This window comes from Falco peregrinus, chromosome 1 (assembly GCF_023634155.1).
Source record: "Falco peregrinus isolate bFalPer1 chromosome 1, bFalPer1.pri, whole genome shotgun sequence".
NCBI lineage: Eukaryota > Metazoa > Chordata > Aves > Falconiformes > Falconidae > Falco > Falco peregrinus.
The window spans coordinates 26233440-26254755 of NC_073721.1; the positions used below are offsets into that span (position 1 = coordinate 26233440).

Genomic DNA, 21316 nt, shown 5'->3' on the forward strand with positions numbered 1-21316 from the left:
TATTTCCTTAACCCCTTCCATAAGAAGTGCCAGTGTGCAATCAGCTGTCCTCACCCACCCCAGGAAAAGGCTGCTTTACCCCCACAAATGGCTCCCCTCCCATCCCCTAAAGAAAGAACAGAAGATGCAGCTGTAGGCAAAAGTGAAACACTAAACTGAGGTCACGTAAAGAAATGTGACAAGCTCTTCCTGCAAGGTTTTCAGAGTATTTTCCTTTCCTAATTCAGTAGGTCCTTACATGGAAACTCAGAGCTCTTAAGGTAAAGCTTTCTGTCTCTGGCATTTGGCAATGAAGCAGTTGTCTGAGCTGTGAAGACTGGCAAATTTCACTTTTGTAAACATTTTAGCATGACAAACAATATGTCTTCACATAATTTATGAATACTACTTCTCAGCCATCTACTATTATGTAGACTACCAAATCATTAAGAAAAAGGCTCCTCAACTACTTCCATTTAAAAACGTTTGTACTATTTCAAAACATAAACACAATGTCTCCAAGAATTAGAGAGCTTAAAGCAATAAACCAGGGCAGTGTACTTACCAGGGAACTTCACAGCTTGACAGTAAATGACAAGATCCGATAGCTCTGGGGCTATCTGTCTGCTTTCCTTCTTGTTTTGCGGAAGATAGAATTCTTCACCCAGCTCCATGTCATAAACCTAAGTGACAATTCCAAGAGCATATAATAATAAAATTACTGACTGTTAAAGTACTCTTGCATATTTTACTCATGTCCTTAAAATCCTTTATCTCATTCTTCCTATATGGTTTCACTGTCTTCGCCTAACGCATCTCTGTGTGCAGGTTTATGCATCAATACCGTTACTGATATTGCTGTAGCCTGAAAAGGCCTTAATCAGAGTCAGTTCTACAAACATTTAGACAAAACACATCTGTGTTCAGAAGAAAGTACGATTTACTAAACAGCAATACACTGGTTCAGCTGTCAGATGATTTAATAAAAGGTAATGTGTCTATCTGGTATCATAGTGTGGCATTTGATATATAAAGATGCTGAAGATTCAGAAGTAATCTTCAGTTCCATAGATGTTAATGGGAACTGGATATCTAAATAAACTTCTGGATCTAGTTTCAATGGAGTCCTTTACTGAGCGCAACCCCAGTTAAAATTTTCAGCCTGTATATAAAACAGCCTTCTGAGGACTCTTCTCGAACAGCATGTTGAGCATTTGCTCTGTTCTATTTTCTCTGGCGTGTTTCCATGCTTTCTACTATTTGTCTTCATTAAAGCACATTTGCCATCTGATGTCTTGAATCCTTTTGAAGCTGGTTATATATCAAAGTGCGGCTGAGAAGAAAGGGGGAAAAAGCAGAACTACCTTTCCTTTATTATTGTAAGTAGCACAATCAGCCTTCTTTATTCGTTTGGCAGTCTCTTCATTATATTCAAACTGTAGTTTATCACTTGATAATTTATTCTCAGGTCGATCTTCAAGAATGTTATCTAAAAATTAATGGGATTTTAATAAACATAAAGCCAAACAATTTCAACTGGAAATTGAATTTGAATTAACAGTATTTGTGGACAATGCTGTGAATCTTATCCAAATAACCAGACGCCAAAATAATGCATTTACTGGTCAAAGCATTATCTTTTAGTAGTAACTTTCTAATTTAAAATTTTAATGCTTGGCTTTGGTTAATACGCTGCACTTCTTTTAAAGCCCATCCTTTTGTGCTCAGAAGACACTTAAAACAAAATCATCTAATGAATTAAGCTCGCTATCTGAAAACAACTGATATTCCCGAACGACAAAGAATTGCTCAAGTCCAAACACAATTAACCACATCAAACACGTACACGTCTTTGTACAGAAAGGTTTGGTTTTCCTCTCCTTACATTCACCATGAACAAGTATTTTTTACATCTATAGAAACTCCTCTTCACAGCTACATATTTATCAGAGAATATTACACCTACTAATTCAGTCTTTCTGGAAAAAAATGTTGTAACTGTCACAAAAGGAATGGTTTTATTTCATTCCTGATATTCCTGATGCTTTGACCATATTCTTTTTATGCATAACCAGTGTCACACATGCAGCCTTTTAACAGTTCCTGAGCAGTCAACAATGCCATAGAAAGAATATCTGATTGCATTTTTAACACAAAGTAGAAACCACATATTCACACTGTCACTTTTAACAGGCTGGAGATGCAGTGCTGATTTCATGCAGTTAAAATGCTCAACCAAACGGCCTTTACCTTCCTGGCTGTTAGCAGCAGGAGAAGCATTAAGGACATCAGCTACAGGGAAACAGAGTCAGAGAGGGAATAAGAGTAAAGGAAATTAAGATTTACAGCCAGAGAAATGAAAATTAAGTGTCAGTTGTAAAACTATTAGCCTTACGCAAACCTAATGTATCAGTAAGGAAAATAAAACTGAAAATCTTTTAGAAAGTTTACAGAACATTGTTTAGATTAGTTTTGCTATAATATTAACGTAATTGAAGATCCCAAAGAATAATCACTATAATAAAGCAGTAAATCATGCCACAGATTCCTTCATATATGGGAAGGTGTGAATGTTTCTTGCTAGACTTCAGATTTCTCAAACTTTCTCTTAACTAGAACATTGCTCAAACATCACTTACTGCAGTTCGCTTGCAATAGTTTCCTGGCAAGTCTGTTAACAAAGAATTAAGTTTTTCACAGCAATTTACATCTACGCTGTCTCCACCTTGCTCCACACAACGAGTATTCTCAGGTAGCCAGTTAGGCCAACTTTCTAGCAAAACTCAACTGAAGGCAGGACTAGCACCAAATCAAATTTTCATACTAGCATAAATAATACTGCTATCCCACAAGCAGCGTCAGGTGTTGAACTGCATTCATTAATTCTGTAACTATTTTTTAAATCACTAAACACAGAAGCAAGAAATGTAAATAAGAGACCAACTGGAAAGAAGTCCTGTGCTGCAGGGTATGCTCGAGCCTTATGTCTTCTCTGAACATGGTACCTAGAACTTAAACAGGTACCCATTAGACTTAAAGGTTCAGTGAGTGAAGTACGTTACTGTTTACCTAGGAGAACACGCCCAGCTGTGTCAGACTGATGGTCCATCCAGCTTGCCATTCTCTTTCTGACAGTGGCAATAGGAGATGGTGTTTAGAGAGCATCCAGCCACCAGCCATGGTCCACTTCCCTAGTACCACCTCAACATTCACAACTGCTGAGTATCAGGAACGTTGGACAGTACATTTCTACCTGTAACATTTGCTTATGAACCTGTCCGTGAATTTGATGTTTGCCTCTGCAATTTCCCATGGCAGCAAATTCCAGACGTTTACTACCGGTTGCACCGAAGAAATATTTTACCTGTTTTAGACTGATCTTCCACTTGCTTTACTGAGCACCTCCTAGGTCTAATGAGTAACAGCTCTGTACTCCCCTTATCCGCCACTTCATAATTTAGTAAACTTGCTTCAAATTCACCCCTCAGTCCTTTTCTCTACCAGCCAGAGAATTCCAGCCTTTTCAGACTCATGCAAGGCCACTGTCACACTCCCTTTTTTTAGTTGCCCTTCTCTCCAAACTTTCTTAACTCCACCATATCCTTCTTGAGATCTGGAGGCAATAACTGGACACTGAACTCAAGTTGTGGCACATAAGGTTTTATATAGAAGCAAAAGGATGTTTTGTTTTCAGTAGTGTACCTGATGATCCCCGTCTTTTGGCTGTCGCTGCAAACCAGCCTGAGGATTTCTGAAAAGTTTCAGTAATTCCATGATCTCCCAAACTGATACTGCCATTGTTGAGCTTAGAATCATATAAGCAGTATTTAAGCTACACTGAAGCACACCTGTAACTTTCTTGTCCCCTTGGTCAGTTTTATGACTCATTCATGAAGTTTAACAATAGTGCAGCATTTAACTACCCAAAGAGCTTGGTATCACTTGTACCGTTGCTGTGGTCTTATTGGGTAAATGCACTGTGATCTACTTTTATATGTTCTCTGAAAATTACCAATTAAAAATAACAAGTAACCCATTTAGATGCATCTGACTTGTTCAATCCATGCATGGTGGTTTTGAGTAATGTCCTTCAACAGAACTTGAAAGGATCAAATGTTTCTGACTCCAGCTGTTTGCTCTACCAGAATCTACCAGCTCCACAGCAAGACAAGCAAAAGATGCATGACTTCATCTCAGCTGCCTCAGTGAAGCTGTCCTTCATCTGGAGTTGAATCAAACGTGTCTGACTGAACCAGAGAGCTAAGGAAGCAGTGGAAGTTGTAACTGCAGTATTTATCACCACCTCTGGCATGCCAATCATCATATCCAATCTTTAAACTGCTCCTAACGGTGGATTTATGCTAAACTGCCAGTTCTTGAAGGCTAGGATAGCTGAAGCGTAGACAGCACATGAACTTACAAGGCAAGCCAGTAAGGCACACTTTGCCATTTTTTCACTGAGCAGCTAAAGCTTTAATAAAGCCACCTTTATTGAACAAGCCAGGGACTCAGTGGCTTCTCTGCCTTTACACATGAAGTAAACAGCCGATACTGAAAGTGTAACTAAAATAGGTCCTTCAGGGGTCTCTGGGACGAGACAGTAACCAAGGAGGACTTTGGAGCATCTGTATCTCAGATCAATTTAATGGCAGTCATGCCAATGCAAGGGATAAGCCTGTTGTAAACCTTAAGCTTTCAGGTGTCTGAACTCCCTACAAAAGACAATACCGGGGAATGTATATAAAGTACACTACAAACACAATCATTTTTGCATAATATAAATAATATAATTTATAAAGACTACAGTTTAGCATACACTGCACAGTTAAAACATCTAATGGTTGGGGTTAAAGTCATACTCAAGTCTTCAGTGAAATTATTTTCACAGTATTATAGGCTACCGCACCAAAGTGCCACCAAGGACATTTCATACACCTTCATCTCACAAGGTGAGATGAACATTGCTACATTCTACATCATTCCTCAACTAGAATATTTACATGCCTTACTGCTACAGTTCTAACAAAAGCACAGTAATAAATAAATAAATAAATATTGTTACCATCAGAAAGAGATTCATAGTCATAGTCATATTCATCCTCTTCATCTTCTTCCTCTTCATTGGTAGGCGTGGGGTTGCTAGCACCATTGCTAGCCTGTGCTTGCATATGTGCCAGCTGGTGAGCCTACAGCAACAGAACCACTTAGAATATTATTGATAACTATTTTTAAAAAGCAAAAGAGTTTTCATCACTGTTTGCATCTTATTTTATGTATATGAAAGCACTGAACATATACAATGAGAAGTAAGTAAAATTATTAAGATCAAACTAAAATACCATATTAAGGGTATGAATATAACGAAAAATTGTACTGGTAATAAAAAAAACCCAGTAAGACATGAAACCTAATTAATTATAGGAAAACGTCCACTTTGCACATTATTCAGAGCAAGACTCCCTTTTTCCAGTCTGAGGCATGCTATTTTGGAAACTGTTTAAAACTTTTTTAAAAGATGGAGAATGTCCATATACTGGTACCATCAGTGTTATTTACTTATTCTGATATAAAAATTGAATTCTAATTCAATTGTGTTTACATTTTGAGTAAAAGCAATTAGTTTTTAAGGATTCAATCTAACTGCTGACTAACCATAAACATTGTTAAATTGAGACTACCAGAAACGCAGCCCTAATTTTTAGAAAACAAAAAAATTCTCATATAGGTATAAGCATACATACTAGAATGGCAAAAACTTCACACATGAAATATTTCTATAAAAAGTTAGGTTTCACTGCTTGCTATTAAGGAAGGACTTTACCTTTTGTTTCAATATATCCACTGGTGTTTGATGGGCTTTCAGCTTCTTGTTTTTAAGCAGAATTTTTCTTTTCAGTTGACCAGGTGAAGGAAGCATGGGATCATCAGAAAAGTCACTCTCAAATAAAAACTTTGTTACCAGCTTATCTCCAAATACGTTCTGAAATATTAAGAACATGTGATGTATTATGGAAAAATCCCAATGCGTGTGTTTAGAATAATTTATCACAATTTATGGCCTACCTTGAAAATTTCAGCCATCTTGCGTTGCTGAGGCAATGAACAGTGGTTTTCTATTGATATGATAATTGGCATGTCAGAGGTGATAAATGCATTGCGATCAATAGCTTCGACTACCTCCTGTGAGAAAAGAATGTGATTATTTTGCAGCATTTAGTTAACTTACTGTTAGTTGAAAGGGGAGCAAAGGCGGCATCCATTTTCCTCTCTAAAAGAAGAAAGAATCCACAATTTGCTTTCAAAACAAGCTCCTACAGATCAACCTAGAAACTGGTTACCACAGAACTGGTAACAGCTACTTATGTTAGTTACGTTGACAACAAAGACAGAAAATTACAGCACATGTGCTACAAAAACTAATTTGAAAAGCATAATGTTTACAATTGAGGAGTTCATGTCTGATGTAGTCCATATTCTATTAGGATTTAGCCCATTAGGATGGGATTTTCTAGTAAGTGAATTTTTTCCTTCATTAGAGAAATTGTTACTGATTTTCTTCTCATTTTTTTTTGTTTCTATGTGCAACTACCATCATACCTTAAAAGAGATCTTAGTAGTAAGAGTGTGTCCATGATAAATTATAGGCATCCCATCATCGCCATCCCAGCAGTCTAATTCTACACTTCTGCAGCCTTGTAAAAGAACCTAAAATGCAATTGAACAGTATAAGCACATATAAGCCACAGTCTCATTCCATCAAAGCAGAAGACAGACATTGCAGAGCTAAATGAAAGTTCAATGATTCAGGAAAAGCGCTGGAAAGAGCTGTCTCTGTGGAGTAAACACAGCCCACAGAAGCAATAGTTCCCAGCTAACTGAATTCCCTAGGTTGGGAAAGAGTGGGAAAATTAAGGAAGCATTTATGTTCTTGTGAGAAGTACCATAAAGCTTTGAAATTCATGGCGTCTTACAGGACACAGAATCTGCAGAAAGTGGTTCTTAATGTATGGCTTAATGTTCTGACAGAGAAACGTTTCCATATTTCTACCTATATGCAGCTATAAAGCAACATGGCAATTTATTCCAGGTTGCTACCATGACAGCTTACAGGTATGGCATCTCAGTTTATTTGCCTGTTTGTTTTGTTGGTGGTGTTGAATAGATGAAGGTCTGAAAATAATGTCTTACGAATAACTTCTATGAGGATAGTTAGAAAGGATATGTGCCGGGCCATCTTATTGAATGATATTAAGCTAATTTACAGCCATCCATCCACCTTTTATTTATTCATTTATTTTGGAAAGCCCTACTTGCCAGAAAACCACTGAAGAAAGCAAAGAGGAAGGATGAAGGGGAAGATAAGCTAACCCATCTGCTGGCAGCCCAGCTTGTTATTGCTATCAATATTTAGCATGCCTATCATTGAAAGAGTTATCTGTATTACAATTAAATATTTTTACTGAAAACAAAGATCTCAACAAACAAACGAATTTCCAGCAAAAACATTCATGAATAAAGAAAAAATTACTTGTCCTACTCAAAACCTGAGTAATTTGATTTCAGACAGTTGTGTCCGTAACGGGCACACCACCGCTTCTGTGAAAGCCAGAACAAGGTGCCCTTTCTCTTCTGGCAACAACTGCTTGAGGGACAAGAAGAAGCTTTTCTGCATCGTGCAAGTTTTGGAGCCAGCTGAGCTCTATCTCACTTCCCACCCATTACCAATACATCACTCCGTGCAGTGCTACTACAGGAACCTCCTTTGCAACTGCTTTATTCAATGCAATCATGTTATTTGGGCTTTCCTGACACAGCCTCATTCCTCTGTCTTATAACTCCAAGAGAAGCAGCACATGGGACACCAGATGAGCCCTTCTCAATGGTGAGTCATTAACATCAAGAGTAATGAAAACACTACTCACAGGAAGTTTGATGCTTTCTCTAGAATTTGGTAAATACACAGACACACAACTATAAATATATATATATACACACACACAAATACACACAGAAGCAAAAGCCCCAGGGAGAAATTGTTCTTTTCCTGTTCACCACCAAACAGGCAGTCTAAAAAACTCTAGAATATTCCTAGAAGTAATGTTTTTAGAAGTTATTGTTCCATTTGAAATTTGTCTTTGCAGTGCAATGTACAGTATTTGAGTAGTGTTTTTGACATCTGAATGAACTAAAATATTAGATCAGTCTTTCCTGTGGGAAAGTCTAATTTTAGTAGGTTGGGTCAGACCAACTGGTGTCTACATGCTATGAATCTCAAACTAAACCATTTTTTTTGCCTTAGAAAAGGCATTTGAGCACAACTGTGCTTAAAGACAGCTTTCCCACACATCATGTTTTCCAACATTTTGCAAGCAGGGGTTTAGGACATTTAGATTTTCAAAGCAAAAAGGTCATGTTTCTGTGACTTGCCAGTTAAACAAACAAGTTCATGTTGAAAACTACACAATGATCCAATCCTGCATACCTGGCTGTAGAGCTCTACTGAGGACTCCCCCTTAAGCTGATGGCCTGTAAGGTAAGTATTGTGTGAAGATTCTATGTAGTAATATGACAGTGGAAAGTGCAAGTCCTCAGCATTCTCCTGTGACTCATCGTTTTTGGAGGCAAAATTGTCTTTATCCATCAAAAATCTAGAGGTGAGAAGATGTGAGGAAATGTTATAGTGCACTGAATCTTTTGTGACTGTCATACAAACATCAGTCACTGACGTTATCATATATATATTAGGATAATGATTAACACATAAGTAATTACCTTGCAAATCCTTCAAAAGATAGCAGCCCCTGCTGGCACATACTCACACTGGGTTCAAATTTCTACAAAGAGAAAGAGATTTAAGAGATATACAATAACAATTCTTAGAAATACAGCTTTTTCGTATTTTCACAGTGTGGTCTGCTTACTGAACTAACTAGTTTGTATGTAAACCCAGGGTTTTTTTGTGGATAAAGTTACTAGGTCCCTTCAGTATGCTCATGCTTGTTTTACCAATCAATAAGCAAGCAAACTAAACTCATAATAGAATCATTCAGGTTGGGAAGGATGCTGGGAAGTCATCTAATCCAGCCTACCATTCAAAGCAGAGTAGCACTTCACCTGAAATTACAAAGCATCTATAATTAGGCATCCTTCTTCTATCTATTGTGCTTAAACACACCACACCACTATCTCAAATTAAAGAGACTTGTGGTATGCTAACTTGATGTTGGTTTAGAATTTCTGTCTTTTGAACTATGCAGTTTTATATTACATGCTGATTGTTGAAATACACAGGTTTTAGTCTTTTGTTAACTGCTAAGTGAGGGCTTAAGTCTGGAGTATATTAATTATTCATGTTTGGAGGAATTCAGAATTTTCTACACACTTTCTCATCACTTCAGCCATTGTACATAAGGGAATAAAATGTCCATGTTTGCTCTGAAATTTTTTTTATAATAAAATAAAAATATGTGGAAATGGTGTTTTGTTTAAACTCCAAATTAGGGTTAAGCTCTATCATAGGTGGTCACAGACAAGGAGAAAACAACGCACTGTCAGGAATACTTTTCCCAAGCGGTGACATCCATTTCTGGATAAAGCACACACAGCCAATAAAACTGTTTATTTGCATGATTTCTTTTTTCTTTTTATGGACATATTTATGGACATCTGCACAACTTTATAGCCCAGAATAAAGACAGTATGAAGTTTTAAATTCAAGTAGACTGTAGTGACATCAGCGTAAAAGGAGATATCCACACAGATATGCTATTCTGACTACCAGGCAGACAGCGCTAGTGAGGAAAACAGAAGTAACAAGAGTTCAAGTAAAAGGAATTGCAAGATGTTTGCATTACAGACCTGGATAATACTGAGGATTTCATCATAGGTGCAGTGTTCTCCTTGGCAATTCACTAGGAAGTCGTTTAGCTGCTGGATTCCCACTCCAAATATTCCCAGTGATGTGCTTTCAACTCCAGTACCATTGGTTACGATACTGGCAGCAGCAATAGCATCAGATATTTGCCTCTGGTTGTCTGATAGCTGCTGCCTGCTCTTAATGAACAACCCAAGATCTGAAACATTCCTGGTCAACAAATCTTAGAAGAAAAAAAAAAAGGAAATATAAATACAAGTTATATAATTATGTCTATTATATATACTGTGTAGAACATAATGTAATATATAATACACATGAATATCTAACTGAATATTTTAGCACTGACATAGTAAATTAGAACAAAACCATCTTGTTTCTACTCACTAATAGAAGAAAGAGTATTAAGCATGTATGAAAACAGTGGGATTGGACTGTAAGTGTTCAATTACTATAAACAAAATCCTGGAACCTTTAACACGGATTCACAGCCATGTGAACACTGTCACCCAGACCTTCTTGTTTTCTCTCAGCACCACATAGAGCCTCAAAGCCTGCCCTTTGCTGTGCAACCCCATATTCTTCCTGTGCAATCACTGTTTATCTTCTTCCAGACCCATATGCCAATTGTACTGTACCCTCCCTGCAGGCTGCTTGGCAGAAGGATTGTGTTCTTTAAATGTAGACAAAGCTCCAGACTTAAGATTATGGTAACTGGGGAATGTAAAGGGGGACAGAGGTTTCCTTCCCCCTTGTCCCACATAAAGCAGATCTACTAAGAAACCAGACAGAAAAGAAACAACCAGATGAGACACAGGGCACAGCCCCCTCATTTCTCCTCCTTACATTTGCTCAGCATTTTAGCCCTTTCAGAGCTCCAGCAACCAGATACAGATTGCTGTCGTGGGCCCAGCCGCTCAGCAACAAGTTTTATGCCTCTGCTGTACCGTTACAAATATATCTGGCTAATGTAAAGCAGGAATACTTTTCCTCCCCTTCATTTCTGAACAAAGAACCCGTCTTATATCCTGTTAACTAGGTATTACTGGAAGTAAAGCAGCAATCCTCTGCTTACAATTGATAGTTCTTTATGAGACTGACTGAGACTTTTTCGTAAGGTAAACAACGGAAGATGCTCAGCAGTCTAACAGCCGTATTTCCCTCTTTAACAAACCTAAATCAGGCTGGAATCCACTACTATTTTCATCAATCTTCAAATTGGTGTAAAGTGGAGCAGGCTCTAAACCGGATCGATTGCAAGGCACAGCATAGACGTCAAAAAGGTCTTTGAGATCCTTGCGGCTACGGACACTGCGAAAATATTTGAAAAGTTCAGGTTTTGCTCTTTTATAAACTTTGATGAATGAGATCAGTACAGAATAAAAATATATTTTACCTGAAAGATTTGAAGAGCTCTACAAATTCCACAAAAGTCATGTTACTATCAGACACCATGAAGTTCTGAAACCCCTTCATTCCTCCTTTAACGCGGCCATGCCAGCTGCTGCTGCTCCATGTGCTAAATCAGAAAGAGACTGCTATAGTTTGGTTACGTTAAATCTCTTATTAAAATATTGAAATATTATGCATTACTGCATTAACTTCATTTGTGCTCTCCTTAATGCATTTATTAACAATATTGGGAAGAGGAAAATAAAGCAGTATCTCAGAAGATGCATAAGGACAGTTTGTACCTTCTTGTTTTATAGCAGCTATTCTTTTCCCTCAAGACAACTGGAGACTGCCAGAATTAATGTATATGTATGCTATTTAAAACTCTTCCACGTGCAAAAGGGCCTGATGCAAATGGCACAAATGAAAGCATTCTCGTTTTCCCTTCAAAGAAAACAATGACAGTATTCTTGTAGCACAGGCTCTCTAGGAGGTTCATTGAAGATTTGCTAAGGGAAAAATAAAATGTATGTAAAATTCCTTTAAAGCTCTGTGCTGTCAAAATAAAATAGTAATATTCTGACTGGATATGCAAGAAAAACAAGTATTTTCCTTATGCACCTGGGGTTTCTTATACCTGGGAGCATTAAAAGTGCAGATTTTCAGAAGCGTAATGCCTCCCCTTTCCTGGCACTCAACCCTCACTGTTTTCCAGCCCGTGGGTTTCCCAGATGCTTCCCAAGAACAGCTGGGATTACAATCAGACACCTCAAAGACAGGTCAGCCTACAGTCCTCCTCTTCTTTTAGGCTTGGGCAGTAGCCTCTGGAGGGCATTTCCTTCTAGAAATGAGATTCTAATGATTTCCTCCTTTCAGCTTTGTGGGCTGAAGGAAGGAATGCAGACTGGAATTTCTTGAGAGCAAAGGCAGAAAATGATCACAGAAACAACTAGCTGTTTGGTGCTCCTTATTTTAGCTGACTTGAGTAATACCAAGCCCAACCAACTTCTTTACAACTGCAATTGTTAACCTAAGTTGTGCAGCTGAACAAAGTTTTTGAAGCAGAACCATTACATTTCCAAAAGCATCATCCCAAAATCTTCAGGCCACTACAGGATTTACCCTAGTAAGTGTAGTTAGGCCCCAAAATGAACTATCCCTTGAGCAGTATGAAAAAGTCCTTGGTGAATGTCATGTACTAATTCACAATGATGCCTTGAGCTCTTGAGCCACTTCCTGGGCCTAAACACCAATGAACACAGCCACAGGAATGGGATCTGCCAGCACCAGCATCCTGAAGAGAGGGATCTAAGCAGTCAGCACAAATATCAAGAACTGCCTAGTTTAAACCATAACTAACTGCAGAAGTTACTGTATCTGTTTCAAAATATCAAACTAGGTGACTGTGTGTCAGACTTTATTGCTCTATAACGTTCAAATCTACAGCTCTATTAATCTAAGAATCCTGCCATCAGGTTCAGTACAAACAGTTCCAACAGCTGTGATGAAAAAACAGGGCCAGCTTGTTGTCCAGTGTTCCTAAAGACATTTACAGTCATCTGCTGCAAGCAGGTGACTTTTTAAATAAATATGCTACATCAGATTCCTGATCACTCCTGGCCTGGGGACGGATGCACGCAATTGAAAACAGAATGTGATTTAAAAGCATTTTAAATACCATCTGCTTTAGCTGATAATATCCAATGTGTTTGACATCGCTATGGCAAGTACTGACATACCGCATATAACTTTTTGACTAAGATAATTCCTAACATTTTTATCAGACAAGAAAAATAAATCATGATGAGGAAAGCCTCTTGACTACAGAAAACAGATTGGAACTGTAGGGTACCAAATGGGAGACCAGCAGCAGATCATAATGCTCAGTATTTCACCAGATGTGATCACTAAGGAGTAATACAGGTTGTTAAAAAAAAACCCAAACAAAACCAAAAACCCTAAGAAAACCCCACTACCACCACAACCAAAACCGTAATTAGTAGCAGTCTGGATTATACCTGTATACAGCTAAGGAGAGTGGCAGTTTACTCTCTCATCAAAAAAGCCCCCATCTCTAATTTTCTGTATCTTCCTATCTGTTTCCCAGTGCTGTTACCACCCTTTACCCTGCTTCCTCCACCTAAACAGGCAGCACTACATTTCTAAAGAACTTGGCAATTTGCCTGATGCACATCTGCCTTGAAAGATTGACAGAAGACAGCTGAAGGCTACCTGTGTTTGGAAATTATCTGGACATCTGGACTGTACAAGGATTTATTCTCAATGTGAATTATCTGTAAGTATGTCTGGAATATCAAGGTTGTGAGTTATATATGTAAAAATACTAGTTTTCGTTCGATACCTATAGGAATAACTATTATTGAAAACATACAATAAAGATAGCCAGGTCCTCCTCTTCTTAAATTGTTATCAGTACATTAGAATTATTTTGTCACTTTACAAAATTTTATTTTATTTAGCACTTTGCAATTAGAGGAGATGATCTAATTTACTGGTCAGGTAAACTTAACGCAGGTATTATATGGCAAGAGAAAGAGAAAAAGAACTAGAAATCTCTCTTGCTCTTCTTCTAGCTGCTATACCGCAGCTAACAATTACTTGTTACCACCTCAGTTTTCTGTGCTGCAAAGGCTTCTGTGCAACTCGGTGGGACCCTCTGCTTCCTGCTCTCCTAAGTTCTGCGTTCTGTGACAACTAACATGCACAACCAGCTCCTGTCCAACAGCGCCTACAACTACAAAGCCTTGTCAACGTTTCAGTCTAAATCCAGATGCTAATCTGAATCAATAAGCGCTGTTGGCTCTAATCTGTGCAGAGCCATACAAATGTGTACAAGCACTTCCAGTGGATCCTGTATTTCCCAGGTTGTTTCATCATCTAGGTCATTCCAACTTTTTGTTACTTTGGAAAATGGACACTTCATCTTAATTCATGATGCTACTGATAAAACTGGTTGTGTTTATCAAGTATATAACTTAATTTTTATGAGATTGCAGAATTAACAACAAATGGAGCAAAAAGAAACAAATGACGTCTGCATTCAGCCTGTGGAGGTTCCCAAACTTACTTTGCTCGTGTACCACTGCTGTTAAGGGCTGCAGCTTCCAAGAAGCGTTATCACGCTGCTTGCAGTCTTCACTTACCACAGCTGCTTACCACTTACCACAGACCACTGCCTCAGTCTGCTCCTCCATCAGTTATAGCTATAGTGTTAAAGGCATCCATCCTGCCACATTTTCTGAGTGGGGCAGAAAGGCTCAAGTTCACATTGCTCTGCACCGCTCAGCAACTGGCTCAGGTCTGGTTTGGTCCCCCATGGTGCTTGCCTGTCCCTAAGACATCATTTTTATTTTTCTGAAGTGTTTGAAATAAGCTGTGGCATACGTTATTCCCTGACAGACTGCCATTTATTTAATGTAACACAAAGCAATAGGACATGCCATGACTGTGGGTGGATTGTCTGAAGGCACAGTCTTTGCTGGGAATATGTCCTACAGGACAGTATATTGTAGATGGTTTGAGACTGCATAAATTCTCTATCTAACCATATCCAACCATACTATCTGACTACATAAGTCTCTGGAGCAGACATTCCCAGAACTGAACCTAAATTCCATCTTTGAGGCAACCAGCTGGTTTACTCTGGAAGAGATCCCAGGAGTGAACTGATAAACAGTATAGGGTGGATGATCACAGGACTTTGCAGAAAAAGCAGAGATCCATCGAACTGGTAGCTTAGACTTACTGACCACAGTTGAGGCACATGTTAAGTTTCCACACACATGAAAAGTGACAAGCACAGTTCAGACCTATCAAGGGTCTGAAGGGTAAATACCAAGAATAGAACTTTCTCCGATGCTCCAAGTCTACTTACGGCTCATGAAAACTGGGTCAAGGTATTTGATAAAATGTAATTCTGTTCTCAGCTGTACCCTGAGCAAATTCTAACAAGAAGGGTCATATCAAGTTGGGGAGAGCTTTATCAAGTGACACTGTGGAGTTTCCAGACAACTTTGCCAGGGAAAACCTTGGGGAGGCCCATAGTGCTAAGCTGCACAGGGATCTGTACAGAAACCCAGGACTGAGAGGATTTAAAGGAACATTAGCTGTCCTTCCCCTGGGAATGCAAGTTCTCTTTTGAGCCTTTTAATCTCATTTAGAGAACAATAATTATTTTGGCATAAAAGCAAAAAGCAGATTTGAAAAACAGAGAAGCATTTTCCAGAGGTAGTAAAGCTGTATTCCTTCAGTTTAATGTAAAAGAAAGCTGTTACAATCCTTAAAAAAAAAAAAAAAAGAAAAAATCTTACAGAGAGAAATCCAGTCTGGCATGACCATCCCATCTTTGTGAATGACAGTGAAGAATAAAAAGCAAAGAACATAATAAGAGTTTCAAAAAGCAATGTTAAAAGGAGAAGCAGCCAACTACAGATGTCCACAGGTAGCTCGGCTCTACTACTCACACCTAGTGCCAAACCAACTGTTTTAAGTGTAAAAGAAAACTCCCTTAGAAATATACAACACAAGCCATTAATCAAGACATGTCTCTTCAAAAATAATGTTCTACCAGCAGTAGTAAACTATTCCATTATTTACCATTGCTCCCCTGGAAACCCCAAGGTTCATACTCATCACCATACCTCAGTATTCATTCTCTTGAAAGACAATGGAAGGCCCCTGTTGAGACCTTCTTGTATGTCATAAAGTACCATCCACATTCCTGACATACCATTATTGTTCTGTTACAACTACTACCACCCAGCACCATTACCACTCCTAAGATTAATACAATAGTGCACTATGTCACTGCACAACTGCAGCACAACCTTTTGCACTGCCTAAGTGACACAGAAAGGATGAACGTTCAAGGAGCAGAGGCCTGTAAGAGAAAGATTTCAAACCTGTTCCTTCAGCAGCCCTGGATGGTACTGCAATCAGCACCAGGAATGTCAGCAAAGTTAACACTCCCACAGGCAGAAATGACTTGTGCTGAGAAACCTCAGAACTCCAGTTCACACATCTATAACATTTATGTGATTTGCATTATACAGAAGACATCTATAACTATGTTTTGGAGAAGATCCGGAGAATGAGTTAAAGTCCATATTTGTGTAGTTTTGGAACAGCGTTCCAGTCTGCTTCTGTAACAGACAAACTGAAGTACGCTGCTCAGGGACTTGCTACAAAGCCACCCTCTAAACCGTGGTATTTCAGCTAAAATGTCATGTGTGTTCTACAATGTGTTTTAGATGTCTAACAAACGGCTAATGATGTTTCCGGTATTGCTTTTGTCGAATTTCATCAGTTTGACATGAAAACCACATTTGATGATAATTAAGAAATAGTAACTTTTTTCTTTTTAAATCAAAGCATTGATTCTGTCCTTACCTAGTCTGACTCTTGCTTGAAGAAATTACAGGAGAGGAGACTGGTCTTGCTGGTGAAGATGATGTAGCTCCTAAATTAGGAGATCCAGATGCTGTCAGAGAGTGTGCTCTTCTTGACGGCAGGTTGTTAGATTGAGAAGCATTAATAATAATATTTTGATCTACGGAGAAAAACAAAGTTTGCAGCACAATTACATCTGGCCCAGTAAAAATGTATTTTTAACACCATAAAAAATATCTGTATAAGAAGACTTTAAGCAAAACCCTGAGGGAATTTTAAGTACTGAGGTGATATATCTACCTGGTTCTTCGTGTTCATCAATATCTTGAGGATCCGAACCACTCCTATTACGATATTCCTTACAGCTTTTTGCCTTTCGAGTTGCCATTTCATCATCAGTGGCCTCTCCACTTTCGCCCTAGAAATAACGAGCACCAAAATAAACATCCCAAACCCACTACTATTCCCATTCTTTAACAGTGCAATCTGTAACAATCCCATGAGATAGATCATCTATTCCTTACAAAGCAGACTCCTGTAGGGCTAATACCAGGAGAAAAGAGACAACTTAAACAGGATACATAGTAAAGTGCGGGACCATTAGGAGTTCTCAGTTTGACATCACACAAAAGATGCAACGATTGCACCTCTCTAAAGTGGTGCAGCTGGTTTTACACTACTCCGCTGGTGCATAGGAGCCCTAAAGAGGACAGATCTTGTCATCTGAGGATCTCCCCTACCTGCCCACTAGAACATGTAGATAATGTAAAGCTGCTAGTCTCTGCATTTTCCTCTCTCGGCTATTGCTGAAAGCGGTTGAGTCCAGGAAAGGAGAGGAAACTACCAGACTTAGTCCAGTGTTCCTGTCACCCATATAAGATAAAACTGTGTGCTACTCTGAGGCTGAGTAACTGTGGTGATGTTTCTGGGAACATGAAAACAAAAAGGAGCAAAGAAACTGACACCCACCTCCAAATATCACTTTGTATATTAGTATTTTTTTATTTGCAATATTTTATTTTTATACAGAGGTGGCACCTAAAGGTCTCAACAAAATTCTGTCCCCTTCTGCTAGCCCCAGCACCCACATGTCCTGAGAATGCTTCAAGCATGAGAAAAGAAACCGGAACTATTGGAAAGCAGTAAGCCCAAAACCCGAACCTGCAACAAACAGCTTTAAAATTACCATCTAACTTTTTTCCTCTGGTTCAGAATACAGTTAGCTACATAGTAACTGTAGGAGGGAAACAAATCAGCCAGATAAGCAACAAAATAAATGAATAACAAAATACTCTACCCTCATGAGTACTTTCTTCTTTTTCTTAGCTGTGCTTATTCCCAGAGTGTTGTTTCTCTGTACACAAGGTTTCTCGGTGCTCTTAGTGAGAGTTCCTGTGCTTGTGTTTCTTGCACTCCATCGACGGCCTCCAAACAGTTCAACAGCCTGAGCCAAGGTTGGGCCTTCAAACCTTCCATCCTCCTACAAAAATTGTCAGCGTTAACAAAACAAAGAAAATAAGAACAGACACATCTTCTTCAGCAATAATATAGACATCTCTAAGGAACCAATGAAAGATAAAACATCAAGAGGAGGCAATTTTAAATTACTGCATGAATACCAGAGGGCTATTTTGGGGATTTTTTTTTTCCCCTAACGCTGATCACTCAGTATATCAGCACCCTTTCCAAGTACAGTCATTGCTTCTTCTTTAATAAAATACTTACTCCAAAATTGCAAACATACGAAGAGCTTCATAATAAAAAAAAAGATTTAACTTCAGTGTACTGAAAACATGCAAGGTTTGACAGAACATTATGTGGAGAATCAGATCTTATTGATTTAAGCCGTGTTACAAAGTTGGCGATTTGGTGCTCATCTTTAATCTTAGCTTACTTATAACAGAAATTAATTACAGTACATTAAGTTGTTGACAACTTTGAACTTTTCTTATACAAAATCACAGCATCTTTTACCTGGTAAAGGCTGACATACTGTTTCCGTAGCCACTGTAGTCTTTGATCAGGGAATCTCCTCATTTTTCTTACAGCTTTAGTCAATTCCAGCAGTCCATCATACAGCATTCTGGCAGTGTATTTTGGAGCAACAAAGTGCAGCAACTTATTATCAGTAGTATGGAGTCCATAAAGTAGTGTTATACCGTTTTCTTCAAGGGACATGTTACAAAGTTTATTTTGAACACACACAGTGTGCATATCAATGCCAGAGTGTCCCATATATACAGCCTTGGCTGAAAATAAGTCCAAAAAACCTTCCACCAGTCCTGTATTACCAAGAAACTGACATTTACCAAGCTCAGCAGTATTACCCAGCAAACTCAGTTTTGCCTTGGCATTTGCAGGGCAAACCGTTGTGGGTTTTGTCCAAGTCAAAGTACTATTGTCAGGCTGAAGCTGAAGAAAGCAACGTGCTGAGAGATGTGTCTCCTGGTCATAATGAATGACGGTTGCCCCTTGTTGCATGAACTGATGGACATCAGCCCTGATAGATAACACATACCAGGGAATGAGTTCTATCCCATGGCAGAAAGCCTTTTGTTGCTCTTCTGTTGAATTTGTGTCCCACTCCTTCAACTGCTCAAATATATCACTTTCAGAATCAGAAAGATCTCCAATTATAAATCTGTATGTAAACAAAGATGAGATACATTTAGTGATATACATGCTGATTTACACTGGTTGATGAATATCTATTCTCCTATAGTTTCAATAAAACTAATACCAACATTAATTAAAATATTAACATGAAACTCGTATGCAGCAACCAAAATTTCTGAAGTATTTTGCCATAATTAGAAACAGTAGATACAGAGCAACAATTCTGAACTAATGGAGTACTTAAAGTTTTCTTCCCTGCAGAAGCCTCTAACATGTATGAGTGCACTAATCAATGTTTTGATATTGCTTTAATGAACACAGAAAAAAGCGAACTGTTCTGTGCAAAGCAGAGCTAATAAAGCATATTTTCCTAAGGATATCCAGCCAACAAATCCAAACCAGCTTCCTCTGCATATCCTTCAAGGTATCTTGAATACCCTCAGTGCTTCTCCTTCACATCGCCACAGCACCCTCAGCTCCTGCCCATGTCCTACCAGCTGAGCAAAAGACAATTCATGTTGAGACTTGTTCCAAGTCACATACACTATCTCCCTAAGCTGAACAGCACAGATAACCATTAGCTCTTCCTCAAACTCTTCCCTACCCAGGGCACTAATTTGAATGTTTCTCTTATTCCATACGTCAATTCTAATGATTCCTTTAAGACTTTATTAATCAGTGAGATCTCTGTCTCTCCACCAAATTTAGCCAAAAGTGACTAACAGGCTGAGGATTTACTGCTTGTGGTGAGGAGGCTGACAAAGGCAAAATAACTGTATCGGCCTTAACTGTAGCTCTATTTCCTTGGGAAATCTTCCTGAAAAGAAAAAGCATTATAACTGAGCTGCTATAAACTGTCTTACCATAGTCTTACCAGACAAATGTACATTAAAATATATACCTGTATTACACAAGATTAAGATTCTCAAATTCTGAGTGCATGGCTGGAGGAGTCTAATACAGTGCAGACAGAAATGCCAGAGCTTTGTTTATGCCTTATTTCACATTTGATAGCACTGGCACGCTGCAGATTAAAACATACAAGAAGCAGGTAAGCCAAGGACACACGCATAACCATATGCAGAAACATAACCTTTGACATGAGCTGCCAAAAGCGACACAGCCATCAATTACTGAGAACACACTTACGCTACTTGCTTTGAATCAGAAGCTTTCCTTACATGTGCTGCACTGAGATGCAAGGAAATGAAAAGAAAGGATAAAGGAAACGTTAAAACAGATTGCAGTTTTAGAGGGGAAAATTGCATGGGATACCAAAAGTAAAGAACTTGAGGGTTTCCTCTAATATTTTACAAGGTATTTACTGTAATTAGGAAAGCTGAAAAGTGAAGGTGAGATCAGGCTAATAAAGCGATGCATCAAAGTTTAGAGTATCTTAATAGGGCATTTGATAAACAATTCCACAAAAACTTTATTTCAAACCTGATTTTTTTTGTCTTTTACTGCCTACCTTTATTTGAGAACTCTTAAGACAGAGTTCTGTCTCAAGACAGAATAAAGATTCAAGCTCGATATTTATCTCGCACATACAGATATTCAGGGTGATTAGACAGGTCACTGAGCACAGAATGATACAGTTTATTTGCTAACACAACTGGGGAAGTAATTATACCCACTACCCAGTGATTTTATTAGATGCCTTTCATTTTCTTCAAATCAAACTAACCTACCAGCTTTGGTGGGTTCATGTTCCACAACATTACTCCAAATCAGCAAAAGGCTGAAAATCTGTCTTGCGATTTTAAAGTAATGAGAAACGTTATACAGTGTATTTTTCTGCTTTTATGACCTGCAATCATCAGGTAATAAAAATTATTATATAACTTGGATTTTATAATACTGTATGCAAATATGACTTTCATATTTGCATACAAAGTTTCACAAGAAAGAGATCCAAGTTTCTTCTTTAGAACTCTTTAGCTGTTCATAGCATTAAAAATAAACCAAACATCACAGCCTCCATACGACACGGACAACAGAATATGGCCCTTTGCCTCTGCAGCAATTTGTCCTGTGCCTCACCCG

The 21316-nt window shown here is 38.4% G+C and overlaps 1 protein-coding gene across 3 annotated transcripts in view; it reads right to left on the reverse strand.

Annotated features, from left to right (window-relative positions):
* Window positions 1-21316, reverse strand: part of PLCE1 (phospholipase C epsilon 1) — a 163685-nt gene that overhangs the window by 19650 nt on the left and 122719 nt on the right. For 2 of the 3 annotated variants that reach the window (XM_055807694.1, XM_055807687.1), the window contains exons 8-23: window positions 20420-20461; window positions 18629-19295; window positions 17952-18134; window positions 16955-17072; window positions 16655-16814; window positions 11250-11372; window positions 11028-11164; window positions 9838-10076; window positions 8752-8813; window positions 8462-8627; window positions 6577-6684; window positions 6043-6159; window positions 5801-5959; window positions 5042-5165; window positions 1344-1468; window positions 545-662 (exon numbers count right to left, since the gene is read on the reverse strand). In XM_055807694.1, coding sequence (XP_055663669.1) covers window positions 545-662; window positions 1344-1468; window positions 5042-5165; window positions 5801-5959; window positions 6043-6159; window positions 6577-6684; window positions 8462-8627; window positions 8752-8813; window positions 9838-10076; window positions 11028-11164; window positions 11250-11372; window positions 16655-16814; window positions 16955-17072; window positions 17952-18134; window positions 18629-19295; window positions 20420-20461 — 2648 coding nt within the window. The remainder of the gene's footprint in view (window positions 1-544; window positions 663-1343; window positions 1469-5041; window positions 5166-5800; window positions 5960-6042; window positions 6160-6576; window positions 6685-8461; window positions 8628-8751; window positions 8814-9837; window positions 10077-11027; window positions 11165-11249; window positions 11373-16654; window positions 16815-16954; window positions 17073-17951; window positions 18135-18628; window positions 19296-20419; window positions 20462-21316) is intronic. The other variant, XM_055807699.1, reaches the window with a different exon arrangement.